Raw genomic sequence first — 14,991 nt, 5'->3', positions numbered from 1 at the left:
GGATGGTGGAATGAGGCCAGTTAGTGTCTGTGTGATCTTTTGCTGCTGTTAGTGCTAAGTTTAGGAAATCCAAGTTTAACATCTTCTTTTTTAATGTGCTTGTTGAATAGGCTTGAACCTCGTTGCTTTACACTGTACTAGTAAGGAATGATGTTTGTTTAAATTCACTAAGCATTCAAATTAAAGATTACACACACACACACACACACACACACACACACACACACAGAGCAAGGTCTGCTTCAGCAGGCTCATTCTTATGCTTACTAACTAAAGGCATTTGTCCTATTTATTTGAGTAATAAAGCAAATTTGAGTATCACTGCATATTTGTTCCATTTAATAACCATATTTGAACCTCATTAGAATCAAAGTTGAATTTAGCAGGATTGTATAATAAACAAATTTATAAAGTAACCTAGGAAACATATACAAGAGAATTTATTTTCTATGAAGAACTTGGTTACTGTTCACATACAAATTGCATGACAGCATAATTAAATACTGTGTCTTTAAGAGCAAAAAAATCTTTGGCAGTTAATACCTTAGTGTTTCATTTCCTCAACATGGTTTCTCTGTGTATTATGATAAAGACCTACAACCCACTTTCTCTTGTTAGGACCCTAGATTCTCCACTTGTGAAAGCTTGGGAGTGTAGTTTATTGTTCATGTTTACACAAAATATATGATCTGAATCCTACAAAGTAAGACCAAACTAATAATCCATCACTACTGCAGACGATGTCTGTCACTGAGTCTCTAGAAAGAAATTTTTCTCATTCTGCTCCCCAAAACTATTTCTGTGATGGGGGGTGGGACAGCTGAACATGGTGTCTCATAATTATATTTAATGAAGTATGCCAGTTCTCTAGCATATAATTGCCTTGTGGTGAACCTTGATGCTGAATAAATTCTGCTGAATAAATATGAGTACACCTTCAGACATTACCTTGATCTGCTGTTTTGCCCCAATGTTATGTGTAAAATGCTGTCTGACCCAAGATATGCATGCTTGGAAGATGTGTAGGCTGCATTTCATATGTTATGTTGGAGAGGAAGTAAAAGCAATTTTCCTTTCTTAGCATTGATTTACTATTTCTTTAAACATTCAATGCCTTTGATTCAGTAATAAATCAGGGATGATGGTTTCCTTTATGGTTTATGAGCAGAAATCTTCTCAAGAACTTCGCAGATGGCTTGGTTACTACAAGATCATCCTGGTGCATGTCCTGTGGTTGGCATGTGCCATTCCACAAGTATAAATCCTTTCTTTTGTAAGGGCTTTGAAAATGGAATCAAGATTTAATCTTTTCTTTCTTAGTTTTAAAAGGTGTTTTAGTGGTAGGATTTATGGAATGCCTCCAGCAGTCTTTTGGCTGCTCTTTTTGGTTCCAATATAATTCATCTTGAGGTTGATGTGACCCTGATTTAATTATATTAAATTACATTCAAAATAAACATATATAGCCGTGTGGTGCCTACAAGTCCTGCCTGCACTAGAGGCTCTGTTGAATACCAACAATGGCATTCAGTGATTGCAGTGATATGTTGCCATGGCTTGTATATCATTCCCTTTGGTGATGAGGGAAAGTCCAGACTCTGTGGAGGTCTTAAAGAATGTTGTGGATGAGAAACTCTTATCAGCTGAAGTCTAACCACCAGTTTTAATGCTTCCGTGGAATTTGTGGTCAAGTCTTAGGGGCTCCAGGCCCACAAACTAGGGCTGTTCACAGGTTAACCTCTTGGCTACAGTTAACTTCTTGAGTTCATATTTTGATATCTCATGTACAATAATTAACACAGACTATTAAGGGATACATAGGCCATGGATAACAATTTTTGGTTCTGCATTGAAAAGTCAAAGAAGCAGCCTTCCATGCTGCAATGGAGAGAGTTATAATTTAAAGATCTGAAAACGGAACCTGTGGCCAAAGCAGGTTGACCAGGCTATCTTGGGTAGCCTACCTTCCCATCTCATCCAGTGTACCTGCATCTCTTCTCAGGTATTCGGATGGGTAGCTTGGGCCTCTTTCTCCAGTGTGTCATCTCTATCTTCTTCTCAACAATCATGGATCGGATGGTGAAACAGTTTGGGACACGAATGGTCTACCTCGCCAGTGTGGCCTTTTTCCCACTGACTGCCTTCATCATGTGCTTCTCACAGAATGTTGTTATTGTCACTGTTTCTGCCGCTCTAACAGGCTTCCCCTTCTCAGTGCTGCAGATTTTGCCTTACACACTGGCATCGCTTTATCATCATGAAAAACAGGTAAGGTAGCGTGTGCGTGTGTGTGTGTATCTCACATTAGTAGAAGGCTTCTTAAAGGGGATGGTTCAGGCAAAATGGGCAAAGCAGAGTCCAGTTTGTTGAACAGAAATTGCTTTTTGCTCAGAGGGTTTGAAACAACTGATCATTTTAACTTATAAGGGCAATATAAGCTTTTATAGACCCTGGCCTATATCAAGTGACATTGATCTCTCAGTGATCTGTTGAGAACTTTTGGCAGAGCGGCAACCTAGAAATAAAGTTGCAGAGGAAAGTTCACAATGTGGTAAACCAGAGAACTCAAGATATTGTTTGTTTAATCATTTTGCCTTTCTGGGACAGGGTTGGGGGCTGCTTTCTGCTTCATTTTTCTGACTTGCATTCTCAAGGCAATTCCAAGGAAGCAACCTGGAATGGCTGAAGGTGTGCAGACCTCTTAGGGCTCTTTATGAGGATGAAGGAAACAGGCACAGTACAGATACTGACTTCTTCCTTTTGCCCTGGGATAAAGCGATCAAGGGAAGTACACTCCAGAAGTGCACCAAGGGGCAGAATTAACTTCCTCCTTCTCTAGGGCCACAGCTTCAATCTAGTCTAGCCCCTTGGCATGCTTTCTTTTTTTAATCCCAAATTGCACATCTTTAGTTCCAGGCCCGCAACTCCACGATAGGCTAATTGGTGGTAGAAGCAGCCCCCTTCCTGCCGACACACATATTCACACCCTGTTCCTGCTGCTAAATTCTGAGGCCACTGCCTGTGGGGTTCACCTTGGACCTAGCCTGGGACCTAGCACAGGAAGAGGGCATGTAGAGTGGCAAAATGACTTCAGCTACCCCTGCTATGGCATAACATATATTCTGGCCCCTAAGCCTTACAGCAATCTCACATATGGCTTTTCACCTGCCATGTTGAAAGCGTGTGCAAGTGTTCCCAGTGGGGGGGGGGGGGGGACATAATTCAACAAGGATAATTAATCTGTCACTACCTGTTCATGGCCTTGGCCCCTCTCCTCTTCCCTTAGTTGTGCCACTGCTTAAATATACATCTCCTTGTAGCCATCTCCCTCATGGGCATTTTACTGTTTCTAAAACCTTTTTTGCTCTCTGCCTTTTGTCAGTCCTTTTTGTGTCTCCTTCTTGTGTTCTGATTTGTTTGCTTCTCCCTTCTTCTGAACTGAATCAACAAACAGTTACTCCATAACAGCTGCCAATCCAGTGTTGTGAGAGCCTGCAAGACTAACCCTGTCTGAAGCTTCACATGAGCAAGCCGTGTAAGTCGGTTGCATTTCACGCATGCCCTTTAATTGTGCTATGATACAAGCATCTGAGCATGAGAACTTCCACCCTTTGGATGAATTCTTCAACCATCCGTAGTTGAATAGGGAACAGGAGGAAAGGGCTATACTTTCAAGGCTGATAGTGCAGTGAGGTGGTACTCAAAATGACTAACGGGGTCAAAATTCCTTCAGCTTTACCCTTTCCATGAATTAATTCTTGTGAATTGATTCATTTCTTTTCAAAAAGCCTCCCCCTGTATTTTAAATGGATCTAGCAGTGGGAGTTGGGGGATGATTATCATTTCTTGTAAATACAGTAGACTACAGTTATTTCATTGCTCAAAATCTGCACAGCATTATTTCAGAGTGTTTCCCACTTCTTTTATCAGTTCTCAAAACTTGTTTAACTATCTCTCATTCTGCACGTTTCAAGGTCACACAGGTTACTGTGTTCCAAAAGCCCATCGGACAAATGAAACTTTAACACAAACCAATCTTTGTTTCTCAATAATTGAAATATATGCCTGATAAAGATGGTAATGAGATCCAAGAGGAGCTCAAGTTAATGCGATAGAAAAAATCCCTCCACTGAACTAAGAAATATTTAGAAGGTCTGACAATAAATAGACTGTATTGAATCCAGTAGGTCTTCAGCTTTGTCAGGTAAGACTTTCAGCTTATAACTGGACTGCCCTCGAAACAATGCAAACTATTCTTTGAGGGCCAAGGTAGACACAGTGGAAGTGACCATGTTTATGTGTTTTATGAGTCTGTGCCACTCACATCAAAGTTGGGGGTAGGAGTCTAATTTTCATTGTTTAAAAAGGATCAAAAGGGGACCTGAGCTCCTTGTACTATGTTCATCATTTGCAGTATTTTTGTCTCTAACCCAAGCAAGAGAGAAGTGCTGGAAGTAACTGGAGGAGGGGAAATGAGATGAAGATGAACAGGGACTGTCTTTCCAACCATATCACATATTGTTGGGTTTTAAGGTGATAATGACAGTACCTTGGATCCTGGGGGAAATCCTCCTTCCCTTCTGTGTCTTTCAGTGGCATTTCCACTAGTGCTAAGACTGCTAATGGATCAAGAGAGGTTCCTACCTGGTTCTCCCTCCTTAATGCAGACCCCTGGGCCATACAATTTTTTTAAATTCACCAGGGTCCCACAAACTCCAGCATAAGTTCTTTGCAGACTTACTGGTGGTGGGGGTGGGAAGAATGGGAAGAACTGCCCCGTGAGCACTCTTGCACTGTTGCTTCATAGGAGCCAATTCAGTGTTCTGTACAGATGGGTACAGATGGGGTCAGCATGAGGAAAAATATCTGTATATTGCATGAAGTATTTGTGCTGTTGGCATATGATGTCCTGCTCTTAAACTACCGATGACCACTTGAGATTGTAATTGGTTCTCCTATGTTTTTTCTTTTCTTTTTTGTTCAAAGCTATTGGGGCTGCTAATTTAATTGGGAAAGCATGCTTGACGAAGAGGAGTTTGAGTTCCTGGTAGCTCCATAAGAGAAAGAAAATAAAGTGTGGTGCCTTTATATTTCCCCTAGCATTATGGAAGATCAGTTTTAGATTGGAGAGAATATGAGGAGGGGGAATGGCGGGTTACACAGTTTGAATGCACAGTCAGTTCCCATGATATTAATAGCACATGGCATTTAAGCAGCATTTTGGACTATTCTGGGTAGTTCTCATAATTTCTCAATTTCCTTGCAGCAACCTGATAAGGTAGGTTATGAACTCATGGACCACATGAGTTTGCAGCTGTGTGGAGATATGATCTGAGAGGGTCACAGGTCAGTTTAACTGCCTGCAGTTCTTACCACCATTCTTCCTGCATGTGACCAGTTCTGATTATCCTCTAACATGCAGGCATCTGGAGAACTGGAATGTGAATTGCTGACTTGCTAATTCAGCTAGTCCCAGTTTCTACAAAATGGTAGCTTGAAATGGTGCTGCTATGAAACCGCTTATAAAACTGTACCCAGAGGGATGAGTTTTTAATGTAACTTTTGACAACAGTATAGCTTTCTGCTGGTACTAAATGGGAAGCGGTTCATCTTCCTGTCTCATTAAAAGAAAAGCAGCAGCATTTGTAAGAGGAATTTAAATGTCATCTGTCATGAAACTCTGGACCTTAATAGATTCATGGTTCTAAGCTCATATGGTTTTGGAATATGAAACACAAGACCAGTTATAGCTAGCTGAGAAAGGAACAGCTGACCCCTAGGACCATATAACTGTCTGCAGCTAGGGAGAGAGAAGAATATGCCATCTAGTTGCAACCAACTCGTGTTGATTCTGGCCATGGGGTGTTCAAGGCATAAAATCAGCAGAGATGGTGTACTATTGTCTTCGTCTGAATATCAGTCTCATTCTTCTTGGTGGTCTCTTCTATCTAGTTACTGACTGTGGCTGACCCTGCTTAATTTCCAATCCCTGATGGGCTCAGGCCAAAGTGGGCTATTCCATTTCTATTTTTATGTTTTCTGTGCCAGAATTTCTGCCTTCCAATGCTTTTCCCTGTGATGATACGTAAACTCTGTTCATCAATTTCAGCTGTGAGTTTTGCAGTTCTTCCAGTGAGAAGGGCACAAATAGGAACTTGAATGATGCATTCAGCTTCCATAATGTTTGCAAAATTTTGGCTTTCGTGGTTGTGTAAGTCGCAATTTATTGGGGGGGGGGAGGAGAGAATTTGGTAATGAGAAAACCAAAAGTGGTTTCAGCTTGTCAGAGCATGAGAACTACAGGGGCAGATATCATCTAATGACAATGACCAACAAAGGCCATGCAGTACTCCATCTGACATATGATTCATATAGACATCATAACTACAAAAATATGGTGAGGGTCTCCAGACAAAATTGGGTATTCTAAAAGTTTTTGTATATTAAGCTGAGGTCTCGACTTGTATGGTATTTAAAAACATGCCCAAATTCCCTACCTTGTGGATTAAAATGAAGATTGATTGATTCTATGGAAATTTGCTGAATATAGGTCTGCTCTATCCAAACTGATTACTTGTACCACGGGTCCACTCTGAGTAGAGGCACTGAGGTGAGGTAAGAGACAAATGGCAAATGCCTCTATGTTCCCTTCTTCCTCTCCTGTGAACTTTCTAAGGGCCTCTGGGTGACCACTACTAGGGACAGGTAGGCCTTTGGTGTGCCTCAGCATCACAGCGAGCATTTTGTATTAAGCCACTGTGTGCGTATTCAGCTGAGTTGTAAGAAGAATTGGATAAGAGCAAACACATTCTTAAGACTTCATTCACACCAATGTCAACTACAGTAGAAAGCAAGCCACACTTTATCTTTCTAACATATAGATATGCTGCCTGACCTGAGGCCAGAGCTTAAATTTTTTTTAATTAATGTATTAAAATATTTATACTCTCTTTTTTCCTCAGTGAGAAGACAACACATTTTATATCCATTCCTCCATGTTATCCTTGCAAACCTGTATGAAAGAGTGACTCATCCTAGGTCACCCAACAAGCATCCATGGCAGAGCAGGGATTCAAACCTGCATCCTAGTTTGACATACGGACCACTACAGCAGTCTAGCTTTCTTTTAAGCCAACTCCCAGTAAGATACACCCCTTCCACACACACAACTGATACTAGTTCTTTCATGTGAGAGTGCTGTCCTTGACCAATAGAAACACATGGTGTCAAAAGACAGAAAGCCCTATCTGTTTACAGCAGAAGTGCATCCATCTACAAAACATTGCTCTATACATGCACCTCAGGGGAAGCCCAGTCTCAGACTAAAACTAACTCTGACTTCCTGGTCCTTATTTACTTGGAACTGAAGCCAAGTCCGTATTTGCTGGTGGAACAGCTTTGTTGTCCAACATGTCTTGTTCCTTCCAGCACCTTTTAAAAATGACTTCACTGTTCAGATACAGCATCTTACCATCCTCTTTCCTTTCAGATCTTTTTGCCTAGGTACAAGAGTAAAGAAGAAGATACAGGTCAACTGGACAAGAAGGCCAGCTTCCTCAAAAGTCACCTTTCTGGCCAAAAACTGACATACCAGAATGGACATGGTGGAAGCCTCTTCTCTCCTCCTATGGCTGGCTCTGCTCTTTGCGTCAGCTCACCTTGCGAGGTCTCACTCAGGATGATGGTGGGAGAATCAGAAGCTGTAACTGCAAGTCGAGGCATCTGTTCAGACCTTGCCATCTTAGACAGTGCCTTCCTCCTCTCTCAGGTCATCCCATCCCTCCTTCTGGGTTCGATTGTTCAGTTCACACAGTCAGTCACTGCTTATATGGCATCTGCTGCCGGCTTTGGACTAGTGGCTATTTATTTTGCAACCAAAGTTGTCTTTGACAAGAGTGATATGGCCAAGTATTCAGTATAGGAAGGGTGGGGAGAAAGAGACTATGAAAAAATTGTGCACATTGTAATGGATAATGTAGAACAGTCAACTAGGCACATATTGCCTTCCTTCTCTCATCCCGGCTGTGTTGCAATAAGACACATGCAAAAGTTTTGAAGGAAAGGAGAATGTGGGCTGATCTCAGGGTATCAAGTGAAAGGGAGCCTGGTACAGTGTTATCTGTTTCTCCTGGATGCATTCATCAAAGTGCTTCTGTTCAAAAGCCTGCCAAAGGGGCTTGCAGGTTTGCAAACAAAAAAGGCCACCTTTTCAGTAGTGACACTCTGCAAAAGCCACAAGGGATGGATTGGAATAGTTAGCCTCCCTCCTTATTGGCATGTCCTTCTTATTGTTAGTCTATTTTCATTTTGGGTCTAAGCTGTACCCTATGTATCATTCTTTTTCCTGTCTTCATATGAACTAGGAAAACACAGGGGAATGAGGCTGAGTTGGCACACTTGCCCTTTTTGAAGGGATAAAGGAATGCCCCACATACCCGTTATCCGTTCCAAGATGTAGTGCAAGCGAAGATCATGGAGGTATGAATAAACTGGGTAGAGCTGTGCAGGAGGAGGCTTGTTTAGCAGAGGATGCTGTGGTTGAGCTGGCAAGAATTATGTAGTGGCATGATGGAAATGAAAAGCCTGGTCCTGATCTGATACTCTTTCCCCCATAGATGCTGGAAACAGAGCTTGCAGTGAGCTCAAACAGAAAGGCTTATGTAAATACAAGCTGTAGTACATGCCCCTCTGTAGACTTGGCTTTAAGTGACTAACTGGCACAAACAAATGACAGAGCCTTCCACTGTAAGGCACTGAAAAGAATCCTTAGTGTACCAGCAGGGTACAAATACTTGCATGCCTTCTTTCCTGCCAGAGGAGCAATGTGGCCAGTTTGTCTGTGCTAAAGGGATTGATGGAAAAAAACAACCCTTGTATTTCTGTATGCAACAAGGGCAGGCTCCAAGTTGTGTTTTCCAACATGTCATCCAGCATTTCTGCCACCCAGAGAGACCAGAGTTGCTCCCCTTGCCAGGCAAATGTTGCAGTGTACTGTGCTTTTGAAAATCTTTTTGTTACAAAGCAGTTTTTAATGAGCCATATTATAGCTAGCAGCTATTCATTCAGCTTCAGTTCAGAGCAGCTGTTTCTATGGTGCAGTACAGACATTGTATATCCAATACCAATTTTTTAAAAATCAGGGAGCTTAAAATTAGAAAACTGGAAGACTACCAGGAAACTGAATTCAGTCCATTTTCCCTAGGGCAAGAATTCTTCATTTGACTCCACAAATTATATTGTTCTCTAGTTGTAATGATAAATTCCTTCATGCTTTGAGTCTTCAAGTCATTATCTATGTGACTCCTTAGAGCTGAAGGGGGGAGGGTGAAGACTATTCAATCCAGCCCCTTTGTGGCATAAAATATACAGTGTTCTGCAATCCTGACCGATTATCTTGGTGCTGAATAGACAGTAGTGAATTAAAGGCAAACAGCATAACAGCCAAACCAAGGGGATCATACCATACAGAAAATACCCTTATTCAGAAGGAAGTATAGAAGCAGAAATAACATGCATGAGGAAAAGTCCCAAGGTACGTTTTAAGATCACCAGTCAATTGGAGCTTAAGAAAACTTTTTTTGGAGACCACATAGGAAGATCACTAAAGCCTGCAAAAGGAGAAATGTTCCACTACTTATTTTTTTTGATTTCTGACAACAGGTTTTTAACACTTCCACAATCCACAGCCTCTGGTTGTGTTTATCATTAAAGTTTCAGAGGGAGAAGTAACCCAGTTTCTGATATGGAAGAGTAGTCTTCATTCCTAGAAGCTACAAGAAAGCATTGGATTAAAGTATTTTACTAGACCATTCTAGTATATGGATAATCCACGGTAATTTGTCTAGGAGTGTGAAGGAAGTGATAGCATTGAAATGAATTCTTATGTACATTTTTCAAAAGCTTGCGTGCTGCAGTCTCTTGGAATGGCATGGGATTCTACATTCCTGTTCAGTGACGTAGGTATAGATTTGTTAGGGGGGTTTGGGGGGCCATGCCTCTCCAAGCCCTGCTCCCAGCCTCAGTGCTTTTAAAAGCTCTATGAGGCCAAGGATGACAGACTCCTTGCCCTGCCCACTCACCCTACCTCAATGGTTGGGCTCCCAGCCAGCAGCCGGCAGTCCCTTCTGCCCTCCCCCCCGGGCAGGGAAAATGGAGCTAAGGAAAACGGAGCCAGGTGCAAAATCTGAGTTTTGCCTGCCCCACTCCCCAATGGGCGGCTGCTGTGATGTGGAATCCACCCCAAAACAGCATCATTTTCAATGGTGTTTAAACTAGGGAGCCCAGATTCTCCTTTTAAATGTACTTTAAAGGGAGAATCTGGGGTCCCCAGTTAAAACAACATTGAAAGTGATGCTGTTTTGGGGTGGATTATTCCCCACCCTGAAACAGCATCACTTTCAATGTTTAAACTGGGGACCTCAGATTCTCTTTTTAAATCCATGCCAAAGGGGATGGATTTAAAAGGAGAATCTGGGGAAATTTGGAGGGTGCCTGCTGTCAGGGGTGCAATTATTAAGCTAGCAGCACCAAACTTTTAGGGGATCTTTCAGGAGACTCTCCTTCTGATACCACACAGGTTTGGTGAAGTTTGGCCCAAAGCTATGGATCCCCATCTACTGTTAGCTCCCATTGGAAACAATGGGGATGGGGCACCCACTTTGGGGGTCCATAGCTTTGGACCCCCTGAACCAAAATTCACCAAACCTGGGTGGTATCAGCGGGAGACTATTGTGATGATACCACCTAGGTTTAGTGAAGTTTGGTTCAGGGGTTCCAAAGTTATGGACCCTCAAAAGGGTAACCCCATCTACTATTAGCTCCCATTGGAAACAATGGGGATGGAGGCACCCCCTTTGGGAGTCCATAACTTTGGGCCTCCATGAACCAAACCTCACCAAAACTGAGTGGTATCATAAGGAGAGTCTCCCAATAAATCTCTGAAATTTTGGTGCAACTAGCCTAAAAACTGCAGCCCCTGCAGGCCAAAAACCGGAAAAACATTTAAAAAATACAAAAAACCCACAAACGGGTGGGCGGAGCTTTGGACATGTAATGGGGTTGAACCCAAGAACCCCCTCTTACCTACGTCCTTGCTCCTGTTGATTCTCTTGGAAGTGCTGCATTTAACAGGTGTAGACATCAGCCAAGGCATGAATGGAGCAGCTCTACACATCTCTTCTGTTTCCCACAATTGCATGTAAACTTAGCATTCAACTCTCCCACAAGCCTAAGGCACTCTGCCACCAAACCTCCAGCCTCCTGCTGTGTCATGGCTCTAATCAATTCCTGTTAGAGGAAGAAAATCCTGTGCATGAAACAAGTGCAGCTAGTTTCTGGCAGCTAGATGTGATATCATGGGTGGTGGCGGTATATTATGCTTGGAGAGAGCCAAGCTCCTTGAATACCTGGGGCTTTAGCCTGCTCCATCTAAAAGCATTTCCAGCTCCATGTTGCATTTGAATGGAACCAAGGATGGCTTGGCTATAAATCTCCGTGCTTTCTTCTGCACAGCTTTAGGAGCTTTCCACTGTTGTTTAGTAGCATAACTTAAGCACCTTGATTGGGCAGGGAGAATTTACTGGTAGTGATATATTTTCATGAAAGAGATTTTTCTGTCAACCTTCATCTCCAGCAACTAGGTTGACATGTAAAAAGGGCCATGATACAGTGTCTTCAGTAATTCATATCTCATTTGCTTCTTGTGAAGGCTTCTTTTCAAAAAAGGAAAGACTTATTTATTAGGCCAGTGTTTTCTGAAGCTTCTTGAACTTGGGTGGACCAAGTTTGAACTCTTCTACTCCCAGCAATCCTAGGTCAAACATCTGTTTTTTGTGTGTTGGGGTTATGTGCATGCATCCTATAACTGCATATAAAAATCTATGGGAGAGAGCTGTACTATTTAAAATTCCTTGTAAGTGTAAATGTCAGCCCTACATTCTCACTTAACACAAGGACCTGACTTCCTATTTGGGGGGTTGGGAGAAACGATGGAGAACTTTTCCCCCCAATCTTGCAACAGCAATCGATCATTCCCAGCATTTGCGACTTACCCATCCCACAGCTATTGTGTGACCCTCAAAGGGGATCCTGATACGCAGGTTGAGAACCTGTGGTTAGTACTCCAAGGAGGCGCCCATGCTATGGAGTAATAGCAATGTCAATCAGTCTCAGGTTATAAGTGTGTGCAAGATACACTTTCTGTGGCTGTCACATTCCTTCCCTTTGAAGCGAAACACTTTTTCCTATCTGGCAAATAAGGACAGCAGGAGTGTTTGAACATTGCCATGAATACCAGAATAAATCGAGCCTCAATTTTTGACAGTTATGTAGTGCAGGTGGGATCTAATTATTCAAATGTACATGTTAGCATGTAGACAAGATGAGATGTTAATTACACTGGAAGAAACTCGGCTTGCTGAGGCCATCCAGAGTGGCTGAGCAGAATGTGCATAGATCATTAGCCAAAAATTTAAAAGCCGTCTTATCCAGGCAGCCTAAAACTGGAGAGACAATCTCTAAAAGCATTTCACAGGGAGGTACTGTGGATAGGGGCATGCTATATGTAACTTTTGAAGTATTAAGCTTTGCACTTCCCTGTTTCCTTATGAACAATGGAAGTGCATTCATTGTACAGTTGGAAAAGAATTAGTTGAAGCTTAAATTTAATTGAGTCACTTGTCTGATTTTTTAAAAATTAAATTGAAGCTGCAAAAAGAATGACCATAACAGTGCCTCTTTAAATCTGCTCATTACTGCAATGCCAGGTGTTCAGCAGTATCCACAAGTACTCATTACCCAACACGCAGCCTGCTCTGCCCCAGTGGTTTGTTTGTTTGCACTACAGATGAGCCAGTGAAGAATCAGACACTGGACATAATGGATGGCTACTGAGCTAGGTTACAATGGATACCACGACAGGCTCTCTTCACTTTTAATGAAAGTTTTGTTAGCTCACATATTTCATGTTCCTCCATTCGACCCTCCTCTTCCCACACAGCTTTATTTAAAGGGAACTTACTGAACTTTGGGCCAGATATTGGACAGTGCCTTTACTTCTCTGTAAGAGATTCCTTTAGAGTTATTTGTTCTAGACAAAATAGATTTCTCTGCTGTTTTTATTCTTTAAAGGCGAACTGTTGTCTACAATTGTTTTTATTTATTTAGGGAAGTAAATATTTTGTACATTTTATTGTGCAAGGAATATTAAAGTCTATTAAGAGATGAATAAAAATTGAAAATTATCTCTTTTCTCTTAATGATGCAGTGAGAAATTTCTACAGGTTTGGTTTGGGTGTCAAGTTTTTTTGTCCTGAACTGGAGAAATGAATAATTTACGAAGCCAACTATCCAGTTTACAACACCATGTAGGCATTTACATGAATATTGGTTCAGTGCACTGTGATTTCGTTTTTCGCTTTCTTTTCACTTCTAAAAGAGGATGCTCCCCCCCAAAAAAAGCATTAAAAGGGGCATTATTCAAAAAGAAAGTATAAAAATGTTAGACGATTGCTCTAAGCTTACATTGCCACAGAAGCTAAGCAGTTGCCTTTTCAGAAAAGAGATTATTCAGTATTACAAAGGGTTGGATCTTATGATTTAAACAAACATCGATTAATAATCCATGTGTTGCAATATTAGATGCAAGGAAAAAAATCTTACTTAAATAACATTGAGACTGGTAATATAGAAAAATTATACTGTGTGAATTTGCGGTCTGTGTCCTACTAGTCATTTTGCACAAATTTTGCATTTGAAGGGAATACAAGCACATTCCTCCATGACCCACTTTTCCCAACTAAATGCTGATAGTAGGTTCTTCCTAATGAAATCAGAGTGCTTCTCTTCACCCAGTGACCTCCTGCTGTTGTGGGGAACTCTAAAATAATAGGACTGTAAAACAATAGAGCCCTAAAATAATAATATAATAAATCTTAGTTCAATGCAGAAAATGTTTAAAATGGCAGGTTAGCAGATTTTACATTATTAGTAGTTGGGAACCAAGGGCTGGATTCATTACAAATCTTAGTTGTAGTTTACCAGTTAGGTATTTCTATACAAAAATGGATTTGAGTAGGAACATTTGAAAGCAAACGTGCTATAACTTGTGTCACCAGATTATTAAATGTTACATCAAAAGGAACTGCTGCCAAGCTTTGCCATCTCTCACCAGGGCTGCCATCCTCTAGGTGGGGGCGGGAGAACTCCTGGGATTACAACCTTCCTAGGCTCCCCACCTCCACAGATATTTCCCAAGCCACAGTTGGCAACCCTACCACCCAGAGTTTCTATTGCTAAAGTGGTCCATAATTGTGTTCCTTAGAGGAGTATAAAATAGACTTCTATTTTACATTTTGGAAATCAGATTTTAAAATTGAATAAAGAAGCAGAATCATTATTTATATATATGCCCCTCCCCGCATAGGCTAGGGGCGGTTTCCATCACTTCAGCTGTTGCAGTTTAACAATTCACAAACGCGCATTAAAACTCACAATAATTTAAAACTCATTACAGTCATTAAAATCACATTGTAGTCAGTATATTTCCATCGATAGCGCTGAGTTCCTTAATATCTCACCAAGGTATTAATACTGACGGTAGTATTTGCAAACAAGGGCTGTGATTACAGAAATACAGAAAAGTTACCAACTGAATGGAAATACACACTGACTATCTGTGATACCTCTTCTTGAATATGAAACTATAAAGGTCATTTCTTCAAAATACTCTTTAGGTTCAAGGTTTGGGTACTGACCTTCAAAGCCCTAGATGGTCTGGGGCCTTCACATATTCAGGACTGCCTCTCCCGATACATTCCCCACCACTCACTGGTAGGTCCTTGGCCTGAAGGCTGTCCAGCTGTTCTCAACCAGGACCAGAGCCTTCTTGATTCTGACTCCAGCTTGAGGGAATGCTCTGTCAAGTGAAACCTGGGCCCTGCTAGATTTGGTTCAGTTTCACAGGGCCTGTAAGGCAGAACTGTTCCACCAGGC

The 14,991-nt window shown here is 41.6% G+C and overlaps 1 protein-coding gene across 3 annotated transcripts in view; it reads left to right on the top strand.

Moving 5' to 3' along the window:
* SLC45A3 (solute carrier family 45 member 3) overlaps positions 1 to 10,211 on the top strand; it is a 41,615-nt gene extending 31,404 nt beyond the window's left edge. For all 3 annotated transcript variants that reach the window (XM_048496790.1, XM_048496791.1, XM_048496792.1), the window contains exons 4-5: positions 2,003 to 2,268; positions 7,490 to 10,211. In XM_048496790.1, coding sequence (XP_048352747.1) covers positions 2,003 to 2,268; positions 7,490 to 7,921 — 698 coding nt within the window. In that variant the 3' untranslated portion in view covers positions 7,922 to 10,211. The remainder of the gene's footprint in view (positions 1 to 2,002; positions 2,269 to 7,489) is intronic.
* The last annotated feature ends 4,780 nt before the right edge of the window (positions 10,212 to 14,991 follow it).

The sequence above is a fragment of the Sphaerodactylus townsendi genome, linkage group LG05, assembly GCF_021028975.2.
Source record: "Sphaerodactylus townsendi isolate TG3544 linkage group LG05, MPM_Stown_v2.3, whole genome shotgun sequence".
Classification (NCBI taxonomy): domain Eukaryota; kingdom Metazoa; phylum Chordata; class Lepidosauria; order Squamata; family Sphaerodactylidae; genus Sphaerodactylus; species Sphaerodactylus townsendi.
This window is presented reverse-complemented; position numbering and strand designations above follow the sequence as displayed.